This window comes from Perca flavescens, chromosome 22 (genome assembly GCF_004354835.1).
Source record: "Perca flavescens isolate YP-PL-M2 chromosome 22, PFLA_1.0, whole genome shotgun sequence".
Lineage (NCBI taxonomy): Eukaryota > Metazoa > Chordata > Actinopteri > Perciformes > Percidae > Perca > Perca flavescens.
The window spans coordinates 17,521,233-17,538,475 of NC_041352.1; the positions used below are offsets into that span (position 1 = coordinate 17,521,233).

The 17,243-nt window shown below is 39.7% G+C and overlaps 1 protein-coding gene across 1 annotated transcript in view; it reads right to left on the reverse strand.

The window, feature by feature from the left end:
* The window catches only part of ptprn2 (protein tyrosine phosphatase receptor type N2), a 119,758-nt gene that overhangs the window by 95,815 nt on the left and 6,700 nt on the right, over positions 1-17,243 (reverse strand). The window contains exons 2-3 of the mRNA XM_028569280.1: positions 9,569-9,619; positions 2,510-2,623 (exon numbers count right to left, since the gene is read on the reverse strand). Of these exons, the coding sequence (XP_028425081.1) occupies positions 2,510-2,623; positions 9,569-9,619 (165 nt within the window). The remainder of the gene's footprint in view (positions 1-2,509; positions 2,624-9,568; positions 9,620-17,243) is intronic.

The window sequence follows — 17,243 nt, forward strand, 5'->3', positions numbered from 1 at the left end:
ATCGGGTATTTGTGCTGTCTTGATGTGGTGTCAGAATAATCTAAAAATAAGTTCCTGACTGGTAAAATTCACAATGCATTAATATTGTGACCATGCCTTGGTGAAGGTCTGCGCTCTCCGAATGCCATTCCAGTTGCTCTTATTTTACAAGAGAAAAGGAAACGTAACCTGTAACCCCCAAACATATTGTAGCTAGCTAATGACATGCCTCTCTAGCCTTTGTAAATAACACATAAGCTTGGTACATAAGCTTGGTTCCTACTGTACGTACTACGTACGTACTACGTACAGTAGGAACGTAATAATCTAGTTAGTCGGGAATGCACGTTAACTATGGATCATATCTCTTTACTAGTCCATAACTAAACAGACCAGCCTAGTTACGGTTGCTAAGCTATGACGGACATTTGGTGTTCAGGGGCAGTGTTTAGAGAACATTCAATTAAATTCTCACACAATCCCTATCTACACACATTTAGCAGAGCCATAATGACTCCACAGCAATATGACTGCAACCTGGCTATGAAATGTGTAGACACACTCTGGCTGCACACGGTGAATACTAAACTTGCTTGGCTTTAGGTGCTGTGTTATATAAAAGTAATTTGCAGTTGGATGACAGGGTTCAGCATTCAAAAGGTATTGTGGTGAAAATGTAATACCACACATTGTGCTCTGCCAATGGGGACACATCCAGACAACCCAAGCCCTTTTGTACAAGGGTCAATTTCTATTGATCTGAATGACATTGGTGTTGTGCAGTGAGCAGAGATTGTGTGATTTCTACCTGCATCTCTGATGGAAGATAAAGAGGATTGTAAATCGATTCCATTGATGTTCCTCCCCCGTTTTTTCCCCACTTCATCTCTTCAATTTAGGTTACAGTACAATGGTCTCAATAACCCTTTCTGGACTAAAAAAGAAACGTGTCCCACACGTCTCAAAGATGACACTTCAATAGCTAACTTCAATTAACAGTGCATTGTGGACCCATCCAAAGATAATGCTCTGTGTCTGTGGATGTGATTCTACAAGACGGAAAAGGGGAAAATTATTCAAAGTGATGATGTCATGTCTGCGGCATCTGTAAACGGGTGTCTACAAACACAAGGTCAGAGTCTCATGATAAAAAGCGTCTAAAGAACAAAACACTTCTTATAAATGGAGCAGGAAAAAAATTACACACCGGCTCTCTTCTCATCCTCCTCAATCTCATTTGTTTATTTCTAAGCAGTAATTAGAATAAATGTGTGGTCTCGCTTTGCTTAATATTCATCACTGCATTTTTCCCCCTCTTTTTTTGATTTCCTCTGGCCGACTGCATACTCTTAATGATTTTCAACAGTGGTTCACGCCTGTTAAAAGATATTAAGCTCAGAGTGGCCTGCAAAGCCAATTATATTTGGATGGCTGATGTATGTGGTCACAGCCTGTGTTAAAGGAGTCTACTGCCCCCTGGTGGGTTATAACTACAGTTACAGGCTGCCAAATGTGGTCTGTATTTTCCTATAAATGTATTAATAATTTCCTTAGAGTTTCCTGGAAATAACCATGTAATTAATACTAATTATAAGGAAAATAGAGACACAGGTCTGAGAATGTTCTTTTAGGTAGAATTTAGTTGAGTTCATGATTGAGCAAGAGTAATTTCCTTGGAAGAGCTGCTACATACATTATAATCCCAAGTAAATGTTCATCCATAATTTATTTATTATGAAACACTTAACTCTCCATATATGTTGAATTGTAGACACAAACTGAACACTGTGTCTGCATTATTTCACATATAATTATCAATTATCAAGAGATTATGGGCCCATGTAACCATTCGGGTCATAAAATCCAACATTACATTTAAGCTATTTTAGGCATTTTATGAGCAGAAAATAACTTTCCAAGAGTGCCTAACTTGTCTGTTAGAAACAAACAAGCCAGAGCCATTTGTTTAGCATTTACAGAAGCTCTGTCTACCACAGACAGTACAAGACATGGATACATGAATATAAAATCGTCTATATTATCGTGACAGAACTGAGGAGATGTGCTGATGAGATTTTTAAATTCTTGGCATGGCTCCGGGTTGGGAAACTTGAACCCATAGTTACTTCTGTTATGAAGACATCTTATTGTAAATGCACTATGCCCCTGAAGATGTAACCTGTTATAACAAACACATTAGCTGCTGCCAGTGATTAGTTATAATTATTAGAGTAGGAGAGACTGCATAATGCGATTACACTGTACACCTCACAGTAACTCATCCACAAAATTAGCTCTAAATGTCCCACCAGCATACAAGCCAATTAGATTGGCTGCTGGAGTTAAGCGATGATGGCAAAACAATGGCCCGGTATGAGTCAAATGACCTGTTCTAGCTCAATGGTGTTGCACTATGCTAGCCAAGGAGACAGCTTGGCTTATTTGGCTTGCATCACACAATGGCAGTAGACAAGCATTTTGCAGGGGGGGCACTAGTACAAAGACAGGCAGGCAAACGGGCAGTATGTACCTCTGTGAGCCAGTTTCTGAAGGAGAATCCTGAGGCGTTGCAGAGCAGAGGAAGAAACATCATATGTGTACAGGTCTGCAGCGGCCAACTCCTGGCACTGTCCAAACACTCCATCTACAAAAAAAGAAAAGAGGAAAACAGTGAAAACAGTGAAAACCAGTATGTTTTGATAGCTGTAAGTCAGAATGCAGATGATGTAAGATGTAAGACGTCTACCTGCCTAGTTGAAATGTTGTAATGGTGTGTGGCACCTGCAGTGTCTCTGCACCGATAACTTCCTGTTTTGGGGGAGGTAATAGATGACATTTTTTCTTCTGACAGCGCCACGATAAGCAGCCTTTCGTGGCAGGAATGACTTTATCAGGGACCCTGGTAATCTCCCACATCAGCAGGCCTCCTGGCTCACTCAATACATGTTGCTAGGCAACCCACGCCACAGAGTCCCTATCAGCCCCATAATTCAATGGCTGGTCTAGACCTCAGAAGGATGCTGAGGCTCAGGGGGTCAGAAAGCAGTGTGCAGACGCAACGCCTGGAATATAAATGACCCACTGCTGTCACCTTCTCTCAGCTGGAGAGATGAATCCATGCATCTTGTTGGCTAAACTCACTAAATGAAAGTCCACCTCTTAGATGATCCTGCAGATTCGATCTGAGCCATCTCATCTGTGTGTGTGTGTGTGTGTGTGTGTGTGTGTGTGTGTGTGTGTGTGTGTGTGTGTGTGTGTGTGTGTGTGTGTGTGTGTGTGTAATCATGCATACTACTGTGTGAGAGTATGTGTGAGGAAGCAACTGTGATTAGATGAGATCTAATCATGTGAATCAACACTTTGTCATGCACCACAGCATCCCATTAATTGGGCCCAAGATGTCGGACAATGACAGCAGACATCAATGGTACGATGGATGCCCGATGACACGTTGGGGACCGTAGTCTACACAAACACGGATGTCCTTTACATGCTGCAATTTTCTGTCTCCTCTTCCAGTGCCAATTATACACTACACGTGTATGACAAATAATATCTCTTATCATCTATATGTGAATTAACATTTTAACCCAGAGATGTTGAGATTCACCTTTGCATCAAAAATGAAAAAGAAAAGTATTCGCTTTTTATCTCTGTTCAAACATCACCAAGCATCAGTTTTTACCAAATTTAATTACATCGCCTTGTTTGGTGTAAAATTCAGTGACTGATGATTACAAAGATAATAACGTGATGTCAGCATCTAAATTCTCTCTCTCTCTCTCTCTCTCTCTCTCTCTCTCTCTCTCTCTCTCTCTCTCTCTCTCTCTCTCTCTCTCTCTCTCTCTCTCTCTCTCTCTCTCTCTCTCTCTCTCTCTCTCTCTCTCTCTCTCTCTCTCTCTCTCTCTCTCTCTCTCTCTCTCTCTCTCTCTCTCTCTCTCTCTCTGGCAGTCCTGTCAAATAAAGGCCTAAAAATTGTCCTTCTTATTCTAAACGAGAAGCGGGTGTTTTCCTGCCTTCCGCCCTTTTGTGTGTGACCCGTTAAATGACAGCTCTGTAGAGAAAGAAGCCCGTGGGAGTTGGTGAATTAGCATAGAAAACACAGTACAACGCTCAGGAGTTATTTTGGGATCTCAAACAGCGAAGGAAGGAAAACTTCCAACCTACAGACGTCAGCTGTCTCCGTACTCTTACGCTTTTTATATTATCGGGGGTGACATGGTTAATAAAATGACAGCAAAAGGTTTTATTTTTTCTAGTCAGACGCTAACAACACATATTATGTAAGAAATAAGGGGAGGCTGGTGACATAACAAGTGACAGAAAAATGAGTTTGATGCCCTGCATTCCTACTTGGTTTCCATGGCAATAGCTACTTCTAAACATGTTACTTCCTTCTCCGTTATCAGGGACATTCCTGATAGCAACCAGAAGCACAAACACACATGACCAGGTTTAAGGGAATTCTAAGCTGACAATGGATCAATTCATGCCTTGTGTCACTGTGATGATCAAATGGCAACTGCAATGCAAATGAACCTTGATCAATCTAATCTATAATGCATGAAAGGCCACGGAATCAATCAATCCGTACAATCCTACAAATCAGTGAGTAAAGAGTAGCCTCGTCTGGATCAGCGCCATGTTGACACAGTAATAAAGATGAAGATTTTCAGCCAAAAAAAAGGTAAAGAGCTGTAAATCCACACACCGTCTCTCCTCCCACTGAGACAGACAGAGTGACACCCGGCTGCTGCTAAAGCTATTTAAACTGTGAAGGCTAGGCGTCGGGATAACAGGAGCAAACGCTAAAGCCGAGAGTCGGCAACGCATTTCTAAAAGACTGTACGTCTCAAGGAGGGGAAGACGAGTCCAGGAGACAAATTAAGACGTATTGAAACAGGTGTATTGGCTGTGCAACTCATGTCATGAAAATGAATAGGCCTGAATCAATGCACCGAGACCGGCCAGATGTAGCCTGCTAATAAATAACAGAAACAAAAGTGATCAGGATATGATTAATGAAGTGTTTACAGATTATTCAGGTCTTTATGTGAAAATTGTAGCTACGAAGTGATGATTACATTGATGCATGCATCATAATCTACATACGTAAATACAGGAATTAATAAAGATAAACCTGATTCTCCGAGCTACATACACACATTTTGCTTATTCTGTTTGGCTGTATTGGCTCTATAATTACATTTTTTTTTAATAATTACATTATAATTTATTTTTTTATCCTTACCATTACTTCTCCCATTATTTCCACACATACTCTAGATTTTGTAGTAGTTACTTAAAGTGTTTATGCTGCAGTTGAACCCTTTTCAAGTTTTGATTAATAGAACTATCACCTAAATCGTTGAAATCTAAAATACAGCGCAGACGTTTCAGACAATATTGGCCCAAGTGGAGGCAAGGTAACCACCAATCGATAAAACGCTGTTGGTTAAGTGTTTAATAGGAGACAAGGTGCCCTCAGGGAAACTTTTAGCACTTATCCGCTGTACTTTAGGCTTATCATACCAATAAGCCACAGACTCTGGAGAGTTGCATTAAATTTAAATGCTTTTCCGGTCTCAGGGTAATCAAATGTCACTTTAAAGGAACCCCTGAGAAAGTATTCCACTGAAGATGGAAATAAAGATTTGAAGAGGTTGGTTCCAAAATGAGACATGACAGCAGAAGATCTAATGATATATGGAGGATGGTAAGTGACAGTAGAAAAACATATTGAAGGAACTTTGCTCCAAAAATGGACTCCTCATTTATCATTACGGAGTGTCTATTTGCACCCCCGGTACGAATAGCCTCGGCCACACAGCTGAGCTATTTACACCCTGTGACGTAACAACAAAAACACGTTGCTCGCGTGCACCGAAATCATGGCGGACGTTCATCTTCCATGACTGCAGAAACTGGCATATTAGGGAAGTTTTGTCTCTAAAGATTATAACAATTGAATTTATAGCGGAAAATGGAGACTACAGTTGCGCTTTCTGTCTTCAGTGAAAGCATACAACCGTTTGTTTGTACCTATTTTTTGTATACAGTATGGTTACCAAGCAACCAAGGCTTGAAGATACCAAGTGGTAAACAGTACAACATTCTGCAAGAACTGCTAGGTGAATGGTTAGAACACTGAGCTTTGGTCTGAGAGTCTAGAGTTCAATTCCCTGGTGAAGTGATTTTGTTTTTTCCCCCATTTTGGATTGGATAATTTGCATGCAATTGCAATTTTTTTTTGCAGGGTGGTATGGGGAAGACTCATGAATATGCCTGCTCTGTTTGGGTTGGTTAGGTTTAGGCAAGAGGAGTGGGATTGGTTATGGTTAGGGTAAGAATGTCAGGGCGATAATATTCCAAAAAGGTGTAATACATGAGTAGTATGGATAACTGTGTGTAAAATATGCCAAGGTACTGTAAATGCACAGGGGTGCAAATATCATAGATTGATATTTGTACGCTAATTGTACCAGGGGTGCAAATAGCCTCATCCTTATTATTATTATAATACTAGGGCTAACGGGCTCTACCCTGCAATACACAAACGTCTTCTACGTTAGCTGGATCGTTAGCTAGCATAGCTTTAACCTCAGTTTTAACCTTACATTTTACAGGGCTGTTGTTTTAAACCAAATCAGCTGGAAACATTAAGAAGGTCATTTGGAGAGAGAGGTTTTTAACCAAGTCATGGTGTTTGAGCAAAATGTGATTTTGTCATTTCAGCCGACACACTAGAAATGAGAAGCCTGCTTTATTTTTACTTCTGTGAAAAATTAAAGACCCATTTGCACAACTCAAACGACGGATTGGACCCAAACACAGACAAAGCAGGCAAGTCTGAGGACATCTGGTGGATGGATGGAAAATGGTAATGAAGAGGCCTGGGGAATGGGAAATGTGGCTAGAGAAGAGCGACAGAAAGGCAGACTGTGACACCCATTGTTTAAAAAAAAGTTTGGGTGGTAAATCCGGGTAAATCTGCCAACATTATCTTTGTACAGTAAACTTTATATTTTCTGTCTGAGAGCAGAAAGCTTAACAGCCGCACAGTAGCAATAATAGCTATTAAAAAAAAAAATCAATTGGTGCACCAGCGATGATTTGGGTGTGTCCTATTAAAGGAGATGGATATTTGTGCAAACATACATTTTGTACTATTTATTTTTTTATTAATTTAAATCTCTTTGTAGAGATCCGTTTTCACTTTGACATTAAAGGGTATTTTCTGTTAATCAGTGTAAAAGAGCCACATTAAATCTACTCTGATTCAATGTTGTAAAATAATCAAACATAAAAACTTCCAACAGGGGTGAATCATTTTTATATGCACTCTAAACGACAGTTAACCATGTATAAAATGGTACTGATTGACACCTCACAGAGCAGCTCCTTCCCACAGCCCTTCCCTCCCCTCAGTCACTTTGCATGGCAACAGCACGGGTGAGGAAGAGCACGGTTGGCCCAGCCCAGAATAAACCAGGTTACTCCTTCAGGGACCTGGAGAAGTTGAAGTGGTAGACCTAGTTACTCCCACTCATCTTCTGTTGTCTGTGCGGCGGTGGCTGCTGCTCATCAGGAGTCCAATGGAGAGTAACAGAGCGTTAAATATACATATAGGGTTATGAAGCAACTAAATAATGTTTCATTACCTGCATATTAGGTACAACATTAATCCAACATTAGTCTTTCTTGCCTGTATATATTTGCCTTTATCGAGCATAGCGCCTGTAATTATATTTTTAATTATAAGAGAAGATGAAAAGATGTGGGAAAAGAAATGACAATCCATGTCATAGATTTGCATGATAGTCTAATGTAATGTGAAAGTTCCACACCCACCATGACCCTCCTCTGTGCCTCTGGGTTTTTTTTTCTGTCGAGGTGTCAGCAATTTCCCTCTATTAGGTTACACACAGCTCCCCTCTGTACCAATACAGTCTGTGAAATTAAAGTCAGTTTTTTATATTTCTCTTCAGCGCTGCCTCCTCCTTCCCTGTTTCCTCCTAAACTGAGTTAATATGGAAATCAGGATAGGGATCTCAAAATTTGCTTCTCAAACATGCAACTGCAAATTCAAAGACTACTGACTTCCCTCCTCACTACGATTTTCATCAATATTTATTTTTGTATTCTTATTTTTTTCATCTCTCTGCAAAGCACTTTGGTGAACATTTAAACAGATATTAATCAAATGAATCAGCAACATCTTTGAAATGTAAAAATAGTATAGTAGTAGTATAGTATATTGTATGTGAGTGAATGTGTATGTTGTACTGCAATGTCTTGTCTTCTGTACTGTCCAGTCCTACCGAGGACCCTTGCGAAAATGAGATGACACATCTCAAGAGGTATTCCTCGTACAATAAATAAATATCAAATAGTAGTAAATTGAATATATCTGGCAATTGGAAATTAACTTGTTTTCTGTCATTTTATAGACAAACTTATTACCTATTATTAACATTACTTGAGAAAATAATGAATATAATTGTCAGTTGCAGACCTGATCAATTGACTTGACTATTGTATGAGAATTAAAACATCAACATTCATATCTTCACTGTCAATCCACAAGATGTTAAAGTACAAAGCAGCATTTTATATAAAATCACCCACATAACTAGGGAGAAGCCAACAGAGATACAAAAGATAATTATTTTGGGTCATTCTCATCCTCCTCTTTTTATTGACATATTCATATTCAAACTGGTACTTGTTCTGTGTGTTACTTCACGCTGTTTCCTATAGGTCACGTCATGTTTCGCATGTAATTCTACTGTCTGCCACAGAGCAAGTGTTCTCTTTGCTGGCTTCATGTTGTTTGTGAAATTTATTGTATGATGAATCTACAGAAAGTAAATGAAGTGAGAAAACAGAACAAAGAACCTCAAAGTGCAAGGGCATTTAATCATTATGCTCATGAGGCCAAAAACAAACGCTGGGATGGATGTAGATTTCCTGTGTGCATGTAAGAACAATATGGTGTTGAAACCTTCCACAATGGGAGAATACATTAACCTTTCACGACGGCTCTCTCGTAAAAATGATTCTGGATATCGACATGCTATCAATCCCCTTCAAAATTGAAGCCCCAGCTCTGTGTGATTCTGCTGAATGCCACCCTGTGGAAAGCCCTGACATTTCCCCTCCATTCATCAGGTGACACGTTGTCATGGCAACCACTGACACAGACACATACATCTTTCATGACAAGATGGTTTTATAGACGAGGTTGTTGCGGTTTGGGTCAACCTTAACATATAAAAGGGAAAACATCCTACTGGTATTGATCCTAAGCCTGGTTGTTAGTTGAATAAAATGAGACAACTGTTGTTTAATAGCTATATTGTGCTGTTCTTACTGTTGCAGCCTGGCTCCCAGTTGTTTTAATGCTTTTCTTAAACATGACTCATATGAACAAAATGCTGTAAGCAAGCTCTCCATCTATGTATCTATTATTTCCTGAATGATTAAAAATAGCCAGCACAGCTTTAAAGCTGCCGGTGATGGTTGATACCACAGGGATGATGTACAGTATAATGAGGTATGGTGGTGGGCGTACATGAGTCCGACTTACCATTGACGCAGAACTCATATGTTGTACAGAGCTCGTCTTCAAACAGGCAACCTGGAGGGGAGAGAAGGTGAAACACAAGACTTACTAATAGGCAAAAAAAAAAAAAAATGCTCTACAATATATCATTGAAGATTAAATACTTTACAGCATTTCTGGACATTTTAAATTGAAAAACAAGCATTTTGGAAAGTGCCGGTACACTTATTTGCTTTCTTGCCACGTGTTAGATGTGAGGATTGCGGTTTGGGGGTAAACAACGAGCCTTGGAAAGGCAGAAGGTAAAAACGACAATTTGCTAAACTAACCACAAAGGTATAAGAGTGGTATCAATCTTCTCATCTAACTCTCAGCAAGAATGCTAATAAATCTATATCCCAAAATGTCCAATTTTTCCTTCAATCTGTGAAGAAAATTAGCTGCAGCCTAATTTGTTCATATAAATCACTGTCAACTTAAGAGGGAAATTGCATTGTGAGGAAACATAACATAACAAATCTCTTGCATATGTAGTATACACAATAGACGACTGAATGTACAGAAAATGTACTAAATTGCAATTTAGCCCAATATCACAATTTCTAAATATGTCACCGCTCCATTAAAGTACAGCTTAGTACTGCATTAACTCTGGCGGTGGGCCTCGCTGCTAATGACAGAGCCATCAATCATCCATTATTGCGACTTCTCCTATCCTGTCTCTGACACTTATACCCCAACGTTTCCATATATGAATGTTATATGAATATTAATGAACTTTAACGCTTGGACCAGTGGCCGGGTGTTCCAGACTAATAAATGAACAGATGGCAGGAGCATTATGAGAAGCTGTTCCCTGTGTTCATATTTCACATGTGGGAGTTGGGCGAGCAAAGGGCTGATTGTTCTGCTCGCCAATCTGCACAGGTGATCCTCCACATTTACAGGAAAAGACGGAGTTGAAAGAAAAAAATTGTCTGTGGGGTAAAAGCTCCTTTAGAAGTGTTATTTTCTGTCACATTCAGGGTCAAAACAAGCCCAACATAATCTGACCTTCAGCTAAGAAAAGAGACACCAAGAACCATTCGGATTTGTTCAATACACTCTAGACAGGCTCATACTACAAAGCTTATGGCGTGTGCGATGTTGGCAACGCGGAGACAATCTGTAAACAACTGGGTCAAGCGTCAGCCCTCTTTCGTCAAGTCTTTTATCTTTGTTATTTCCCTGGTTCAGCTCATCAGTAGGAGTGACGTTATTGGATGTACCCTCCTGGCCTGAAGGCCTCGATGGACAGCAATGAGCAGCTTTTGACCGTGAATAGAGAACAGGCTGAGGAGGAGGAAAGTACAGTGGCCCTGAAGTGACAACAAATCTCACAACCTGAAAAGGCCTCTTTTATAATGACAAGAGAAGATCAATTCAAACAGAAAGCTGTGGAGACAGCAACTTTTTAGGCATCACAAGTTTATTCTAGTTTCCTCTTTGCAGATTCATCATTAGGATCATTATTCTGTTATAATTATTAAAGTCTAGTCTAACTTGATCATACAGATACAATATGCAGCCATTTTGTTTGGAAGTCGAGGGCACATTTTATGAAATGACATCTTTTAGAGGTAATGGCCTCAATATGTCTGCAAAATGGCTATTTAATGATGTAGAGTGAGGCACCATAACAGCGCTGTAAGGTCGCTCAGCTCTCAACTAAAAGGCAGAACGTCCTGAACTGAAGAAAAACAACTCACAGCTGTAACATCAAGAATAGAAATAGCTTTTCTGACAACTGGTAGTGTTATTTTATAACCAATACTTTCCTCATGTTCATGCACAGATTAAGCTACATTTTGCAGTTATCCATAAATCTAAAATGCTGCTGTTGGTTGAACACAGCACATGGACTTAAGTATTGTGTTCCAAAGCTTCCTGCCACAGCAGAGATGTTACTCCTTCCCACAGATATTAATACTATAGGGCACAATATAAGATATAATAGGAAACCATACAAAACTTTTTTGCACACTTTTTTTATTTTGCTTTACAAAATCTTGTTTATTAACAATGAATGAAATGACTGTGTGATATACTGTAAAAAGGGTCACTTGTGGTGACACAGAGATTTATCAGCAGTTTATCTGCACTTCCCATAGTTCTACGGAGCCTTTTAGCATCTTTCAGCTCTTTTGTTTTGGTCTGCTCTGATAAAACCCACCCAAACGACAGATAGACAAAGTTAGCGACTAGCTAGTAAACACAGAGGGGCATTTTGCAGCTAAAGAGCCAGATAGTTTCCTCACGAGTTGGTGGAGACAAAAAAAAAATAGAGTAAATATTGGACGTACATTCTTCAGATGGACAGAAAAACAACTTGAAATGAATGCCAAAGGATCAATATTTTACCAAGAACTTAGATTTAGCTTGAAGATGACTACACACATATATAAGACCATACTTATAGGCTACAGAGCACTTAGAAGCATTTAGAAAGAGTCACGCAATCCCTCTTGACCACGCATGTCACCGCTCTGCAATTAGTGTCAGTCAATTCAACTTTACCTCCTCATCACTTCCCTGCTTAATTCATTGGGTTCTCCGGGAGGCCTTGTCAGCTCTCAATATTAATTATAACCTTCCATTTAATGAAGCATGCAGCCATGCAGTTAGTCAGACATAGTGTGTGTGTGTGTGTGTGTGTGTGTGTGTATGTTAGACAGGGACATAGGATTGATAACGCCACATCCCCTTTCTCCAACAACATGCCAGAGATGATTAAAATGGCGCCTTTTTAATTAAAATGCAATCACAGTGGATGCTGCCGATTACTTCAGGCGGACAAAAAAACAAAAGGATGCTCGACTCATTGTGGCTGAGGAAGAAAGCTGGTGAAAAAAAAAAAAAATGTGTCCCAGGTTATATCTTAATGAAGCATCCTGACAAAAGAATAGCCACATTGTCTGTTCTAGGCGTACAAGATCATTTCACAAAGAAAATGACCTTTCCAAAAAACTGCTACACTTGCTATTGAGTGTTGATGCTCTATTGCCATGTCAACCTCATCACAGTAGCTCATCAGTGGGAAACTAGTCGAGTAAGTACAGCCTCTGTGGGATTTGGTGATGGATCAACAGAGAGGATTTGAGTGTGCTATCTGTGTTAAAGTCATTATTTTTCATCTTGTGTTCCAATGTGTCGTGATGATGTCTTCAAATTGCTTGTTTTGTCCGATATACAGACAAAACCCAATCAGTTTACAATCACAGAAGACTACAAAAGCCAGCAAGTATTCACATTTAAGAAGCTAAAACTAGTAAAATGTTTATACTTTGGGAAAAAAACTAAAACAATCCATCAAGGAATAATGTATAGTACATACTCACAATTGCCTAATAGTTGGAGCTCTAGATAATTGATAGGTTGTTTGGGTCATTTACGGAGTAAATATGCCAGTTAGTGTGTTAGTTTTATATTATTGTAAACTAAACATCTGGATAAAAATTCACATTTTCAGGCATCACCTGAGCTCTGGAAAATTTAAATAGGCATTTTAACTATTTTCTGACATTGTATTGACTTAATCAATTAACCATCAAAACAACTGTCAGATTAATTCATAATAAAACATAATCGATAGCAGCAGCACTGGATGTGAGCTAACTACAGGTACTGTAAATGTGCAGAAGCTTGCCCTCCAAAAATAGGCACTGTGTGACCTAATTTACAACTACAGTATGCATGGAGAATCCAGGAGGTCAATGGATGCAGTAAGTCAGTCCAGCTTTTCAACATGAAATCTAGTTAGTGGCCTGTATTCTCATCATCCTGTAAAACAGGAGATAGTAAAAAAAAAAAAAGTAGAATCCAACATATCTTCCAGTGTTTTGTCTCAGTCAGTCTTATTAAATGCACAATCCTAAATAAATTAAATGCAATATGTTATGGAGGTTTTGCATAAAAACACTTCCAGAAATGCATGCAGAACCTGGATCAATTAACGGTGGCCTTAACCTCTCAAGAGCCTCTATCCACAACTGTGTAGCACAGAGACACTTTCCCATCATGCTCCCTGCCTGTCTTGTTACCACTAATTGCTATTAAGGGAAGCAAGTGCATCTTCTGTATAAGTAAGCAAGGTGCAACACACACACTCTCACACATACGCACACAAAACAATTCACCTTCAGTTAAAACCTCAGCTACACAGCGTGTCAGGGACATAACAACATGGGTGTCTACCCTTGGGGGAGTGAAATCAGAGAGGTTTCTTGTTTAACGGAAATAGCTCATTTAAGGAAAAGCAATTACATTAGAATGACTCAGAGTTTCTCATTAGAAAATTACATAACCACATTAATATCTCAGATAATCTCCACCTGTACATTATCAAGCCATTCATTACACATCTCAGAAGAGGTTTCAGTCTGGAGGAGCTGCTGTCTCAAACATTTGGCCGTGATTGGCCGACCTTGCCTGGAACATAAAATGTGTCCTGATCAGGCTAAACCCAAGGCTGAACAAGAAGTCCGAGACTTTATCGTTCACTTTCCCCTCACAGGTGGTTGGCTTGTGCCGGGATACCATCTGTGATGTCTGAGGGGCCAAGGAGGATGCTGGGAGTCTGGCAGCTAGGACAGCCACTCCCAGAGCCTGCTGCAGTTTAGGACATATTTCATTCACTCTCTGGGGCCAGCGACTTATCTTTTATAATAATTATAACTTGCAACTGAGGACACCTGACTCCGTTTTACACACACACACACACACACACACACACACACACACACACACACACACACACACACACACACACACACACACACACACACACACACACACACACACACACACACACACACACACACACACACACACACACACACACACACACACACACACACACACACACACACACACACACACACACACACACACACACACACACACACACACACACACACACACACACACACACACAGCCAGCCAAAGAAGCCATTTCAGAACAGTGCAGCGGGTGACAACGGCAATAAAAGTGCAAGTGAAATTGAAAGGGAACGCGGCTGGAGCAGGAACATCACCTGCAAGCAAATTAGCATCAGCTTGACACCATGTCCGCAGATTCAAACAGCTTGTGTCATTAAGGCGCTCTACTGCTAAAATTAAAGATGGCTCCAAGCTTATCACTGCTCCAAAATGCCTGTTCTTGTCAAAAGCTGCACATCATGCTGTCAGCAATGCAGCCATGGTGGTTCAACATTTTCATACATTCCTCGTGCACTTTTTATATTAACATGACAAGACCTTTTTATAACAGTTGTTTAAATAATGACATGACATTCTGTGCAACGAGATTTCATGAGGACATTTTTTGGGGGTGAAACACACTGATAATCCAATTTTATACCATAAAATGACCATGCTACACTACTGTTGAGGCTTCTTTTTCATATTATTTTACAGATATATGTCCACTATGTGCATCCAGGCACAGTTTGACATTTTGGGAAATAAATTTATTTGCTTTCTTGCTGAGAGGGAGATGAGACGATCGATGACATTTTCATGTCTGTATGTTAAATATGAAGCTACTGTAAGCAGACAGTTAGCTTAGCTTAGCACAAAGACTGGAAGCAGGGGGAAACAGCTAGCCTGTCTTCTCTAACTCTAATTCTTGCCAAGCAAGCAAATAAGTGTATTTCCCAAAACGTTTTCTTGCATGAAAATGAATGCATCAGGGAGTACATCTAAAGTGATTTAAAAAAAAAAAAAAAAAGCATGAATAATAAGTAGGAGCTAGAAGCAGGGAGTCTTTAAAATCACTGATTGAAGAGCGAAGCTAACATAAAACCACCTAACATCCAGAGAAGTGTAACCAAACACATTTCTCACAGATTTTCCAGAGAATTTGTCTCAGAATTCCCGAGCAGGCAGGCAGGTCACTCTTAGTCACTCAGCTGCCAGCTCCAGCGGCCATGAATTAAAGATGGCAGCAATACAGTGGCAACTGAGGACCTAGAAATAGGTTGGTTTGACCTTTTCTCTGACCCGCATTGAATGATTCAGACATTGGATTGTCTCCCCTCTTCTGAGGTGTAATTGGGCGTTGAAGTGCAGAACTAGAGCAAGTTGAACAGCCAAGCATCCTACTCCTGAGGAACTCAAAGTGAACCAACACATCCTGGCCCAGGGGGAAATCTCCAGTCCTCCAGATGACATAAAAGGTTTAACTGTCATCAGTGCCAGTTAAATCTCATTTAAAGTGCAGGTCATCACAGCACAACAGTGTTTGGGTACTATTTCCCCTACTGATGAAAAGTAGAGATTCAAATGCAGGTGTGCTCAAGTCATTCTGGTGCCTGTTTGGTCATTTTATAGCTCCTAATTCAAGTGTTTAGCTAGATAACCTGTGGAGTGAAGTACCTTTGGTTTTGTCAATTCATATCAAGGGCCATTTGTGTACCCACTTAAGCATGAAAACTGTATCCTCACTTCTACCCACTCAGGCCACATATTACATTTTTCTGTGGCTTGAGGAGAATCCACCAATCTTTCCAAAATCAAACAAACCCATCAGTTTTATCTTTTCCAATGACAGTTTTCATTAAGTACAGCTTTTTAATACAATTGAAGCTTGTTCTGGCTTAGATTATTGGGTGCTTCTTAACAATGTCATCCACAATATATATATAAATACCTTCCATTCAGCTGATTAAATCTCTAACACAAGCTGTCACCATTTGAAATATTGAACACATTTCATTGATTACATCGGATTTCTGATTCTGAAAAACTTTTCTGATTATGATTTCCGGCTCACCTGAAAATGTTCTTCTGAGATATTATAATCGCCTAATGCTAAGTTGATTATCTGCATTAGACTATCCAAATATAGCACAACCTACAATGTTAGGTAAACTGAAAACTAGTTACAGTACCTTATGTACATTAAACAGGGGGTATTATGAAAATGTCTAGTTTTGGGTTGGATCTTGCAGAAGGAGATGTTATTTAAACCTGCATTGGCTAATTTTTTGAGGGCAGTGGAACAAGATATTGCCATGATACATTACAAAATGGTCCTATCGGAGAGTGAAAAGAATGAATCAAAACAGTAAAGTTGATGACAATAACAATGAGCTGAAAGACGCTATGAAGCTCCATACAGTTGAGGTATACTGCAGGGTTAGGTGATAATCCTCACTATGAGTCACCTCGTTCACATAGTCATTTGATCTATTGTTTATATAACAAATATTGAAAAGTGCAGCTATAAGGTTTGTTAAAAAATAAAGCTGGTACCCCTCAATAGTTCACGTGATTAAATTGCATCATTTGCAAAAGCCATTCCAAGCTGCAAGCCCCCCCCCCAAAGTAATGCTACAACAGTTGAAAAAACATTGGCACGGGGCAGAGTCCCATCACACTGGTTGTTTTTGAATAATGCTACAAACAGCTCGTTTCATTAGAGCTGGGTGTGGAGAGTTTTTTGTGGATTCAAATTTGCCAGTAAAATGTCACTAATGTACTTTGCAGACTAAAGTCTTCATATCAATTAGTCACAAAAATAGGATAGTACCTCCCCCATTAGATTGTCAGCATCTCTCAGTCCCTCGCCTTGCTTCCTCCCAACAGTCGTTTTGTTTCCCTTCTGCACTGAGAAATGGTCTGGAGTATTAATCAGCACCACCCAAAGACGAAGCAGACA